Genomic DNA, 13,443 nt, shown 5'->3' with positions numbered 1-13,443 from the left:
TCAAATATGTGAATACCTCTTTCTTTATGGGTAATAGAAAAATCCGATCAAGGAGGGATGCAGTAGCTTCTCTTTCCTGCAGGAAAAAAAAAGCTGCCATTTGGTCAGTTATATGAGATAGCATGGCACCCAACATAACCTCACAGCTTGCAAGCATGCACATTTATTTGACAAGAAAATGCTAAGAGCAAACTGAATGTTCAGCTTGCTAAACAGCCAATAAATCTAGGTTATATCCTCCTTCCCCGGTCAGGAAACAAGGGAGCTATTTTTAAATCTGGCCTTCCTGTACATGCTGAAATAGAATGACTTTTTCTTGTGCTAGGCAGACCATGACAATACTTTTGCATTAAATAATGAGCTCTTACTGTTGCTCTGAATTAAATGGGCAGGATTGGACAGAAACCATTCCTTCTCCAAAAAAAAAAAAAAAAAGACTGGCACCAGTGATTTCTCCAGGCATCCTCTGCAAAGAGAAAGATTAGATCATCCAGGGAGGAAGAGGAGCAAAGCAACCTGAATGGTGGGGAGAGAAGCTGGCCAGTAGCTTTGTGGGAGGTCTGCCGTTGCATTTCACTTGCTCGGGGAATGGGGAAAATTACAGATAAGTTCTCCTAATTTGTATGAAACTGGGTTTGATGCAAGAGCCTTTCGCAATCCTAACTGTTAAACAGTTTGGATTATCTGGCTGGAGGCTCCTTCTGCCAAAGGCAAGAGGTCTTCATGGCAGTTGTTAAGGAGAAGTTAAGATGTGAATTCATGTCAGCCCTGTAGCCTTCAGCTACCTGCCGTGCATCTTTCCCTGTGGCCCCAGGTTCCTGCAAAGATAGACCCAACGCTTGCTCAGGCAGGGAATAGGGGATGTAGCAACTTTTCATTTGCATTGTCATAGTGTAGTGTCTGGTTTCAGCAATTAATGTTTATTTTAGCTTCTCAGTGTGCTGGGAAGTAGCGCTCTTCTCTTCATTGCTAAAAATAAGCAGACAAGTTTATATAGTCTAATCTCCACCTGACATGCGAGGGAGCTATAATTTAAATTTATTGGCCTTAACAGTTGCAGGTGATTCTGTGTTTGTGTTCAGAACGTGCCAGATTCAAGTCTTGGCATATGCTCCTGCCGCAAACAGTTCCTTTATCTCTTTAGCTCTCTGTAGGTGCCTGTTGATACCTGTTATATTATTTTTGTGTATTCCTGCTGCACGCTCACAAGAAGACTGAGACTGTATTTCATTCATTGCTGACATTCTTGTTTCTAACCAGAAGCGGAGAACACTGGGGGAATCTGAGTTTGTATACCAGAGGATGAAGCCTTCTTGGCTATGCTGCTGGATAGATGAAAACAGAAATAAGATACCATAACCTAACTAGCTGAATTGTTAAGCTGCCTCTTTCATGAGCTTGCATTTATTTTGAGCTGATTTAGAACTGTTTGGAAAACCATCCTGTCACTTCACAGGTACAGCTGCTAAAATATCTGGGTACTATTTTTATAGGCAACTATATTGCCTATTTGCCTATCTCTGAAGATATTTCTGCTAATGTTTTAGAACATGTTTTTCACTCTAAGTATTTAAAGGTGTGGCTTGAAGGAAAATAATGTTGGAAAAAAATAGAGCTAAGTACAGTGAGCCATTCACAGGGCTGGATATGTGTTAGCTTAATTTATTTGTCAGTGTATATTCACAAAAGATCTAAAGGTCGTACTGCTCCAAGGTAGCGAGTCAACCACACTTGTGATTTCTTTCTACCTGGGGTCTTGGATTTCATTTGACACTACTCAGTGTCTCTCTCCAAAAGGATTCATTAGAACATATTTCTAAATTATTGCACTGGGCATAAATAAATTTAAGGGGCCTAATTAAAAGGTCTGTTGGCAAGCAGCAGCAAATACCTGTCCAAATAAGAACATCTGGGGTCATCTGAATCTGTCTTTCTCTTGTGAAAAGGCCCTTCTTGTTTAAGTGTTAATGGGTTCAGGCATTGACTTCTGATCTGGAAAACTTTTGTCTGTTGCTTACAGCCAGTGAGACAGTGTAGGTGTGAATGCTGCTTTCCCTGCTTGCTCATTAACTTTTGAGTCAAGGGTGAGAATTTGTAAGAGAAGCAAGAAAGAAAAATCTAATTATTGTGCAAATGACTTGGTGTTCTGTAATTTAATTCGGGGGGGGGGGGAGAGTTTCTATTTGAATAGAATCTAATTGATTAGTGCACATAAGGACAGATAAAATTTTGGAATTTAATTGTAATTGACCAAAACACCATAATTTGGGGGGTTTGTTTTTCCAGGTCAATCAGAATGTGGAGATCCAAAGGGCCCGTCTGCGAGACGATATTAAGGAATATAAATTCAGAGAAGCGCGTTTGCTGCAAGACTACACTGAGCTTGAAGAGGAAAACATCTGTCTCCAGAAACAAGTGTCTGTCCTGAAGCAAAATCAGGCAAGTTTTTCAAAATAGCAAGCATTGCTTTGGTAACACCAGTTAATTCCTGTATTATGGCGTGGTTCTGTCTCATTTGAACATCCAACCAATTCTTTTCTGTGTTTGTACTGCTTTTGAGACTATAAGCTCTATCTCTTAGTACCAAGAGTTGTCCCAAAACATTTAAGTCCTTACTGACTCTCTTTATATGCAATCATAAGACTTTATTGCTTCTGCTTTGACCTGCAGATCCTTCCATTGCCTTCTCTATCTTTGATGGAAATAAAGCCTCTGCCAGTCTGCTTTGTTACTTGGTTTATTCTTTTTCCTACACTGTTTTTTCAATGTCTGTTTGCTATACCATCCATCCATCCATCCATCCATCCATCCATCCATCCATCCTCTTCTACAGTATCTCTAACTGGGTGTATTTCTGAACATAGGTTTTTATTGCTACTTAGTGCTTACATTATTTCTCCAGTTCTGTACTCCTCCTCTCTAGGTACTTCATTACACATAGACTACTGTTACAGTAGCTCTATACTGTTAGACCTGTATGACTGCTCATCTGAAAAGTCATGTTTAATTGCACAGTTCCAGCTATTTTCAGAATTTTAGAAAACTGCATTTTTGGAAAAACTCAAGAGTTTCCCTTTGTGGAGGTAATTAGATTAGATGTACTCTTTGGCATGGTTCACTTATCTTCATCTATCAATTAAAGACTTGCTATTTTTATTCTTTGGGTACCTGTCAGTCTCCTTGAATAAATAAAACTCTAGGTTCACTTGAGAAAATTGTATAATATTCCTGAAGTAAAAGCTCTTGAAGAAAACAGTGGTGTTAATACCATCTGTTGTAGTGAGCACATAGCAAAAGCTTATCAGGATTTGCTTCAGATCTCCTTCAGTGCTCGAAAGGACAGCTGCACCACCAGGTGAGGTATCTGGGATATTGGATGTACTTCATTTATCTCCAGGTGACGCTCCGTGTCAATGTTTATCACTTTGACCTCACTGATATGCACAAAATGGGGGGTTCCAGGTTGGACCTGTTCTCACCTGAGTATATTTCGTCTAATTACGCTGTTTTGGGTGCCCTGAGATGCAGTAGGGATGAAGGGGCTGTTACCCCCTAGGTGCAGGCTGGAAGAGACAGTGATCTGGTAAAATCCAACCTATGGAGTTGGCTGCTTTTGTATTTTACCTTTCTTTGTCTCATTCATTGTCTTCAAACATAAAATCATCACAGAATGGTTTGGGTTGGAAGGGACCTTAAAGATCATCCAGTTCCAACCCCCCTGCCCTGGGCAGGGCCACCTCCCACTAGACCAGGTTGCTCCAAGCCCCGTCCAACCTGGCCTTGAACACCTCCAGGGATGGGGCAGCCACAGCTTCTCTGGGCAACCTGCGCCAGGGGCTCACCACCCTCAGAGGGAAAAATTTCTTCCTAATATCTAATCTAAAACTCCCCTCTTCCAGTTTGAAGTCATTCCCCCTCGTCCTATCACTACGTGCCTCTCCAGCTTTCTTGTAGGCCCCCTTCAGATACTGGAAAGCTGCTATAAGGTGTCCCCGGAGCCTTCTCTTCTCCAGGCTGAACACCCCCAACTCTCTCAGCCTGTCCTCCCAGCAGAGGGGCTCCAGCCCTCACAGCATCTCCGTGGCATCCTCTGGACCCACTCCAACACTCCGTGTCCTTGTGCTGTCCTTCTCTTGGTCCCCCCCAAGCTGGAGGCAGCACTGCAGGGGGATCTCCCCAGAGTGCAGCAGAGGGGCAGAATCCCCTCCCTCGCCCTGCTGGCCATGCTGCTGGGGATGCAGCCCAGGATACAGTTGGCTTTCTGGGATGTGAGCGCACATTCCCGGCTCATATTGAGCTTCTTGTCTGCTAACACCCCCAAGTCCCTCTCCTCAGAGCTGTCCTCAATCCATTCTCCGCCCAGCCTGGAGTTGTGCTTGGGATTGCCCTGACCCACGTGCCGGACCTTGCACTTGGCCTTGTTGAACTTTGTGAGGTTTGCACCTCAGAGGAGCCAAGTAAAAGTTCCCAGCTTCATGCTCACATTCTAAAATAACAATATCCAGGAATGCTGCCATTCTGGGCTGAGCCAAATTTAAGCTCAGATCCTATCTTGTCAGTTCCTAGTAATTATTGACTGCTGTGTTTGCACTTCGGAACCTTTGAAAATAGACTGCAATCTTAAATACTTGAGCTCAGTGGACATATATAGAACCAAGAGCTAATTCGTTTCATGGCTATGGATTATTTCATTTTCTACCTTGTCCTAATCCTACTTGATGATTTTTATTAAGCTTTAATTATCCCACTGACATAGCTAGAATAAGCCATCAAGTTTTCCCAGGCTTAACATGCAAAACTGAATTAACATGATTGGTTCCTGGTTTTTAAATGAGGTGTGGTTCAGCACTACCAGTTTGGTATATGGTGGCATCTAAAATTAGCAGCTGGCAAAAATAAATAAGGTCATATACCATGTGGTGTGTTTTCCTTTCTTTCAAGGTAAGGAAAAGGTATTCTTTAAGGCTGATTTAAGGTATTCTTTAAGGCTGATTTAAGGCTAATTCCCTGAGGGATTCAAAATTTTGCACTCATGGTTGGTGTTCATAATTTCAGTGCAAGAGAGGTTTAAAAAAAATGCAATTATACAGGTAAAAACTTACAGCGTGCCATCAAATTTCGTGTAGTGGCACTGTGAGTCTGAAGTGTAGAGAATGAATTGTAGCTCTCAAGATGTGCTGAAATGATGATGACAGAAATGATAAAACATTTTATTTTGAATGTATGAAAGCAGAGTTTGATAGCTGGGTGCATCCCAACAGTTTGAAGTGCAGTGGCATATTCTAACAGCAGTGAGCAGTGTCAGAAGCACGGCTTTGCGATGTTGGTTTTTTGAAAATGTTGAGCTTGAATTTGTGGGAAGGTTGGCCGAGGAATTTGTTAATCAAACAGAGAAAGAGTTTGCATAATCTGTTAGGAAAGCCCGTTTTGTGATGCCTCTGTATCACACGCTGTATCTCCCACCTGTCTTAAGTAAGCTGGAATCAGCTCATTCGATGGTTTGCTTAGAAATTTGAATCTGTGGTCTCTGTGAAGGCAAATTGTGTAGGCGGTGTTTACAGTCATAGTGCCAAAACTAGACTCCAGAACTTAAAAAATCCTTCTATTCTCACCATATTTAGTGAAATCAAACATTGAAAAGTAAAATTACTTGGTGCCTTGCAGGCAGACATTTTCATTAGGGTTTTTTTTTCCCCTCCGTTTGTCTATCTCCAGGTGGAGTTCGAAGGCCTGAAACATGAAATCAAAAGGCTTGAAGAGGAAACAGAATTTCTCAACAGCCAGCTAGAAGATGCCATACGGCTGAAGGAAATCTCCGAACGCCAGCTTGAGGAGGCCTTAGAGACGCTGAAGACAGAGCGGGAGCAGAAGAACAATCTTCGTAAGGAACTCTCTCAGTACATGAACATCAATGACTCCATGTACAACAGCCACCTGAACATCTCTTTGGACGGACTGAAGTTCAGTGATGAAGCCACAGAGCCCAATAATGATGAAATCATGAATGGATTTGAACAAAACTGCCTGAGCAAACTCAGCAATGGCAAGAATAGTACATCAACGCCCAAGAAAAATGAAAGCTTCCCTCCAGCCCCAAGTCTGGTTTCAGATCTTCTGAGTGAATTAAACATTTCTGAAATCCAGAAGCTGAAACAACAGCTGGTACAGGTAAACAGGTTTCCTGAACAACTGTGTACTTCCAAATAGCTGCTAGAGTTTATTCGGGTTGTAATTTCAGCCTTTTCAATACCTTATGTGACCACCATATAGTATGAACATATATATACTTACAGATATAGTATATCTGTAAAGGCTCTGATTGATTTAGAATTTGAGGACATTAAATGTTTGTCAGCTGAAAACCATAGCTTTTTTCTCCTTTTTTTTTTTCTTTTCTTTTTTTTTTTTTATGCAAAGAAGCTAGCAGTCATGTCCTGTGTTTGGGGGAAAATTATAATATATCTTCTGTGCAGTACATCTGTCACTACTTCACTAGCAAGAAAGTATTTTGTTCAAAAGATTGATAGTTACTCCAGTCATCTTCATAAGAAGGAGTTGTGTACAGCGTAACTATTTTCTGTAATTAGTTTGAGGAACATGAAGTTTTAATCAGTACCAAGCATTTCTCTGTTAGATTTGTGCTATGGGGAGGCTCAAGAGTTTGAAACAAGGCACGTATTTGTGTTGCGTAGAAATGTTTCAAAGTTATTTTGTCAAGCATTTTTTAAGTGTTCTATAAGAAAAAGCGTTCATGGGAAAAAAAAAAGCGCTGGATTTTTTTCAAAAGAACAACTTTTGGAGGAGAAACTTTAAAAGTTTCAGTATTTCCGAGTCCTGCACAAAGCTCCGATCTTCCACCATAGACTAGCTGCACATTTTCTAATATTTACTTGACAGTTTGCAAGATAACGGTAAACCTTAGCTTATCTTCAGCTGAAAGGATGTTTTCACAATGAGACCATTAGCTATGGAAGAAGTGTGTAAGAAATGTGCATTTTGGAGTGGAAATGAGAAAGAATTGGCAAGGAACACTGTGCTTGAGATACTTTTAGAATAGATTAAATAGCCGTTTCCGTATGTGCTAGTGCTCAGATTTCTGTGACCATATGGACCTTGACTAAGTTACTGTCTCTTACAATACAACCGTTTAGGCGATACAGTTTCCTTTACCTAGATGTCTGTGTTCATGTGTTTCAGATGGAAAGAGAAAAGGTGAACTTGTTAACGACGCTGCAGGAATCTCAGAAGCAGCTGGAAAATACACGGGGGGCCCTCTCAGAGCAGCATGAGAAAGTTGGCAGGCTCACAGAAAACCTGAACGCAATGAAGAAGCTCCATGTCAGCAAGGAACGTCAGTCTGCCCTTGACAATGAGAAGGACCGAGACAGCCACGAAGATGGAGACTATTATGAAGTTGACATCAATGGGCCAGAGATCCTGGAGTGCAAGTACAAAGTGGCGGTGGCAGAGATTACTGATCTAAAAGAAGAGCTTAAAAATCTGAAGGCCAAATACAAAACATGTGAGTCTAAGTATGAGGAAGAGAAGAGCAGATATGAGACTGAGAGCCAAGCTCTCACTGAAAAGATCACCTCACTAGAAAAATCCAGCAGGCATGATAGAGAACAGGTGGCCAGATTGGAGAAGGAGCTGAAGAAAGTCAGTGATGTTGCTGGAGAAACACAGGGCAGCCTCAGCGTGGCCCAGGATGAACTTGTCACCTTCAGTGAAGAACTGGCCAATTTATACCACCATGTTTGCATGTGCAACAACGAAACTCCGAACCGAGTGATGCTGGATTATTACAAGGAAGGTAAAGGAGGACGCAGTAGTCCAGAGACCAAGGGAAGAAGGTCTCCCATCCTTCTTTCTAAAGGGCTGTTAACTATAGAGCTAGGAAAGGCAGAGAACGGTAGCGGTGACAGCAGCCCATCTCCAGTGTCATCTTTGCCATCTCCTGTGTCAGATCCTCGGAAGGAACCAATGAACATTTACAACTTGATCGCTATAATCCGTGATCAGATCAAACACCTGCAAGCTGCTGTGGACAGAACAACTGAGTTGTCCAGGCAGCGTGTTGCCACTCAAGAACTTGGGCCAGTGGTGGACAAAGACAAGGAAGCTCTCATGGAAGAAATCCTGAAGTTGAAGTCCCTGCTGAGCACCAAGAGAGAACAGATAGCAACTCTGAGAACTGTGCTGAAGGCCAACAAACAGGTAACTGCGTCTTACCGATGTGAAGGTTATAGTGTCAGGGAATTAGGTCATAAACAAAAGAGAATTTGTCTTTGAGGTCACACTGCCTGTACCCTCAATCCAATGGGGCTTTTGTTGCTGATGCTTGTTTGGTCCAAGGCTGAAGCAGGTTATTTCATTAGAGGAACACAGCTGAGCGCTGGGGCTCTAACTGACTTCTGCTTGTCACATACTCATGAGACATTTTAATAAAGTTAGGGCATCTTTGATCCACTGCCTGTCTGAATTACATCAGATTATATTTATTGTAAGACAGCTAAAATGAAGAGCTAAATCTTATTTACTTCTTGAAAGAATTCTAGTAGTTACCCTTAAAAAAATTCTTAAACTTATGTACTCCTCTCTCAAATTGCAAAATAAAACAAAACCTTCCAAGATGAGGAGATGCTATAAGAACATGGTCAAAATAACAGGGGTGGAAGGTGAAATTAGTCTCCACTGATCGGGCAGTGCCATTTGATACACATTAGCAGTGCAGCAGATGGAAAATAACTGCCATCAAGACACCACGTGACATCCTGCATTGTCTCCTCTAAAATTAAAAGTAATGCAAATTGAAGTTGTCTTCCAAAACAAAAAAAGAGTAGTACAGTATTTAAAAAATAGATACATACTTTCAGTTTTCTTTTGTACATTTTAATAAGGGTGTTCCAAAGTGTAAGATAGGCAAAATGCTGTAAGGGTTAGAGAACTGTGCAAGTGACTGATGAATGCATTTAAATATAGAGATACTAAATAGACTATTTTTTTCTTTGTGTTGAAGTATGTAAGGTTTAATCTCTTTTAGTAGCTGGAGATAGGTGTCAGTAAATGTGTATTCTGTGACTTCCTAGATGCTGCTGCGTGGTTAATGGGAGTAGGGGACCCATATGTCCGATCTGTTTCCAGTGTTCAAAAATGAAATTTTATTTAATTTGTACAAGAAAAGTTGACCAGAAGTTTTAACATGACAGTCCAAAGTAAATGTTTCAGTATGTGAATAGCAATTAGAAATCTCTTAGCTAGGGACTTTGTAAAGAGTTTCATTAACTAGTACATTTCTGTTCTTCTTGGTAAACAATAGACTGCAGAGGTAGCCCTTGCCAACTTAAAAAGCAAGTATGAAAATGAGAAGGCTATGGTTACGGAGACAATGATGAAGCTGCGAAATGAGCTGAAGGCTTTGAAGGAGGATGCTGCTACCTTCTCTTCCCTGAGAGCAATGTTTGCCACAAGGTAAAGCCTGTACGAACTCGGTAAAATGTCATTCCTTGCTTGTGTGTGGGGAAGACCTGAACATCCCACCCACCTCCCCCATGCAGAGAGTGGCAGGGTGGGGTGCCTTCTTCCAAGTTTGTTGCTTATGGTGTTTGTCTGTGGTATGTTCCGATTGATGAGGAAAATGCGAGGGATGTGGTATGTTGCTACAAAACAAGTTGTTGTGGTGGTATTTATTTAATTCAGGTGCGAGATTATCCCTGGTCCTTTAGAAGCCATTAGGTTAGCCAGTGTTGGGTTGATGGTTGGACTAGATGATCTTAAAGGTCCCTTCCAACATAGAAATTTCTATGATTCTATGATTAACTCTGAGGAGGAGTGACATTTAACAATGCAAAAATGAGCGTTTATTACACAATGAAGGTGTGACTCTGCTTGACCTGTAATAATCCAGAAAAAAGTAAAGATGTTGCAAACATCTTACTATTCTTAGGTTGTTCATCCCGCAGTTGGTGTCTCTGTCATTTCATTTACCTGTGTGAGCTGATTGGGGTTGCATATGTCTTTGGAACTTGCTTCTGCTTCTTAGTTGTGCTTTGTGGTGTTAACAGACAAAAATACCTGCTGGCACATCATGCGCTGTAGAAGTGATATGAGCTATTTTGATCTGCATGTTGCTTACTGGTGCTGTCATTGAGGAGTTCTTTGAGTCCACGCGTTTCTTTTCGGGCAATTTGAGGCAACATCATCATGTTAGAAAATCCAGATATGCTTCACAGCTGAGGAACGTTCCGTTGGCTCCTGTCTGGTGATGATCCTGGAAAACAGGAAAAGAAAAAGCTTTACCCAAAAGTTGTCAGTCCCAGGTTGGTGGCTTTCACAGGGACACCCCTGGCAATGTTCCTCTGCTTGTGTATTCCATGTGTTGCTTAAAGATGGAGAAGAGAGGCTGTGAAGAATGCTGTTTGATGTAACCTAGACATTTGCTTCTAAGCTGACCCTAGAGGATGGGAGAGTCTGTAGGTGCTGTATGCTGCTTTGTTCTCTGCCTTCTTTGGACATTTCGAAAAACAAGAAAAAAAAAAAATATCCAGAAAAGGTTTTCTTTCTGTCATCTGCTAAAAAGTACCATAGTGAAGAATCGTGAGGGTGCTGATGTGGCTTGCTGAGGCTGTTCTTTTGTGGGGATGGTTGTGCAGTGGCTCTCGTGTTCCTTGAGTAATCTTAGGCTTCCTGGTGATTCAGCCTTTCTCAGCAATAGCTGTGCATGTGGGTAAGCACAGAAAGAAGAAATGGATACCAAGGAATGCTAAAGGTTGAACTGTGGCAGCTCATTATGCCAGAGAAAGGAATGCCCTGTACAGTGTGGATTTGTCTTCCTTTCTTGTCTCTCTGTCTCCTTTTCTGGACTGTAATTAATATGCAGAAATTGCAGTCTCTGTTAGTTGTAGATGAGCTTGAAGCTGAGAGGAAAGAGAAAAAGCATCCTGTTAACTTCCAGTTATTTTTCCTAGATGCAGATAGCTAGGTCTAAATTACATATAGCAGCAGTAAGTTTTCCCTACTGTTGATTTTCCTGCCTCGGTGAGAGTGTGACTGTGAACTGGTGTGGAGAGGAAGAAATGCCAGAGGGGTAACTCTGCATTTCTCTTGGTGTGTTATCTAGAGGTCAATCTTGTCCTTTTCTGGGAAGAGAATTCCTTGGTGTGGGGAAATTGGAGGCAGAATAAAAGTCTTCCTGCAAGCACCAGGCTGAAGAGCTCTGTACTGGGGCTCTCGGAGGCACTTGTGGGGGATCAGAGGCAGGAGTCAGCTCCTGGTTGGGGATGCACAACAGAATCCCCTGCCTAAATGAACAACTGTAATTTCTGAACATCTGCTTTACTTAGTAACGGTAGTGGAAAAAAAAAAGAGAGGGCCACGAGCAAAGGAGGACTCAAAATGCTGAGGATGGAGCAAGTGGAGATGTGGTCCACTGAGCCTTTCGTCTTGGGAGTGCTCGCATTCTTGATTGTGGCATGGCAGATAAGCAGCTGGGCCTTGTATTTGGCATCTAGCCTGTGGCAGCTGCATGGAGCATGAAGAATTGCTTCTTTTTCCCCGTGTGCCCAGTGCTTCAGATGCCACAATCGCTGTCAAGACCTATAGGTAGGTCTTGATCCCTGTCACCCCTTCCCTCCCCGATCACTGCTCAGAGAAGATGAGTAGCTCGGTGGCTGGCTGAGTGCGTTCCTCTGTCAGCGGCTGTTTCATCTCAGTCTCTGTTTCAGGTAAGGTGGGTTTGGAAAGGGTGATCTGAGGTGCTTTGGTGAAGATGAGAACCTCAAAAATTGTTTTGGAGTCTGATTTTTAGGCATGTTTCAAATATCAGAAGTGTGTAAACAGCCCAATTTATCTTCACCGTCGCAAACAACCTGCTAATGGTCAACTCAGCTCTTTACAGTGAGTCATGTTTCTTCTCTGTCCAAGAGGTTTGTATCAGCAGGGACTAATAACAACTGATGGGGCCTTTACACACCATGTTGGTTCCGGTGTTGTGTTGGAGTGTGAGCTGAAGCCCGCTGCTGCACATCTCTCTGTAGCTTCCACAGGGAAGTGCCTATTTTGTCGGATGCAAGAGAGCTGTAACAATACATGAGAGTTGAAGGCTGGGCATGAATATAGGAACTGACCTCATTTCCTTTTTAAAGTAGGTTAATCCCAATAATTTGACAATACTACCAGCTATTTTTAAGAAGTAATGAAAATACAGTAAGATTTCAGCCTGGAGACAAAGGCTTGTGAAACCCAGATTAACAGCTTCCAGCACTGAGGGGCACTCAGCACTGTACGCCTAAAATTAAGCTGTTGTACAAAGGAATAAGTCAAGATATGCATCATGTGCTATAGACATATATGCAATAGCTGTACTGTTAAAGTCCAGATTTTCTTAATCAACAAGCCTATCCCTGTTGTTTGTACAAACAGACTGGAAGCCAGATTAAAATCTGCCCTGTAGAGCTGAAAACGGAATTTATCCACTTAATTAGACTGTAATAGGTATTTATATAACACTGTATTACAATCAGACATTTTGATGTTTCATTAGTAAACTCTCTCTTTGCCAGGAAAAAAAAAAAAAAAAAAGATGCAATCACTTCTCCATCTAAAATCCAAAGAGAAGCTGACCATCTTTTTTTGTCTTACTTTGACAGGTAGGTTTGTGCTTGCTGACAGCAAAATGTAAATGAACAGGGCCTGACGATGATGCAGCAAATGTTCCTTAGGGTGCAGCCTTCAGCTTTATTGCGAGATGTGAAGTGGTGCTTCTTTCTCTTTATGGATACCATCTGGTTCCTGTACTTTACCTGCTATCTGGAGCAGCAGTTTGAAAGAAAGTTTCCCACGATAACCTTTCTCAAAATTCAGCATACGAAATGCACTACTGTGGTTCCTGTTTTTAGGGGGTTATCTTAGGAATTTGAAACGGAATAGCTTGTGTTCACATGATGAGATTGAACACTGCAAAGAAAGCTGTCACTTTTACAGTACACTTCCAACATTGAACTACAATAATATGTGGGGATGGCACGTTCTGTATTTTAAAGAATAAATCCTTGCAAATTGGCAAAAGAAAATATGGCTTCACACAAACCAGTCATGTCAGAATTTTTACCTTAGACAGTATAAACTACTAACTCATTTTTTTTCAAATAAATTCTTAAATGGAAATTTCCAGAAGGCAGAATCAGTCTTCAAAATGCAACGTTTACTTTCAGAGTTTGAACTGTCTCTGAATTTCAGCTGCATCTCTATAACAAAAACGTATAAAGAGCACACATTTGCAGTTAACTTATTTCACTCCGGTCTTCGTTCAAGTATATATGAATCAAGGGGCTACTTTCAAAGTGTTTGTTGAGTATTTATTGAGTTTAATGTGACCAATGGCCTACGTTAACAGCACCAAGTAAGGAAAAAGCAGTGAGAGAGGAGAGAGCAGGAGCTCCCAGT

At 41.6% G+C, this 13,443-nt stretch overlaps 1 protein-coding gene across 4 annotated transcripts in view; it reads left to right on the top strand.

Annotated features, from left to right (window-relative positions):
• The window catches only part of BICD2 (BICD cargo adaptor 2), a gene marked incomplete at its 3' end in the record, with an annotated part of 97,120 nt that overhangs the window by 69,672 nt on the left and 14,005 nt on the right, over nucleotides 1–13,443 (top strand). For all 4 annotated transcript variants that reach the window (XM_082487574.1, XM_082487572.1, XM_082487573.1 and 1 more), the window contains 4 exons: nucleotides 2,287–2,439; nucleotides 5,716–6,168; nucleotides 7,198–8,217; nucleotides 9,320–9,471. In XM_082487574.1, the coding sequence (XP_082343700.1) occupies nucleotides 2,287–2,439; nucleotides 5,716–6,168; nucleotides 7,198–8,217; nucleotides 9,320–9,471 (1,778 nt within the window). The remainder of the gene's footprint in view (nucleotides 1–2,286; nucleotides 2,440–5,715; nucleotides 6,169–7,197; nucleotides 8,218–9,319; nucleotides 9,472–13,443) is intronic.

Source organism: Vanellus vanellus (genome assembly GCF_965231255.1).
Source record: "Vanellus vanellus genome assembly, chromosome: 9".
NCBI lineage: Eukaryota > Metazoa > Chordata > Aves > Charadriiformes > Charadriidae > Vanellus > Vanellus vanellus.
The sequence above is the reverse complement of the archived record's forward strand: the minus strand, read 5'-3'. Positions and strand labels throughout refer to the sequence as shown.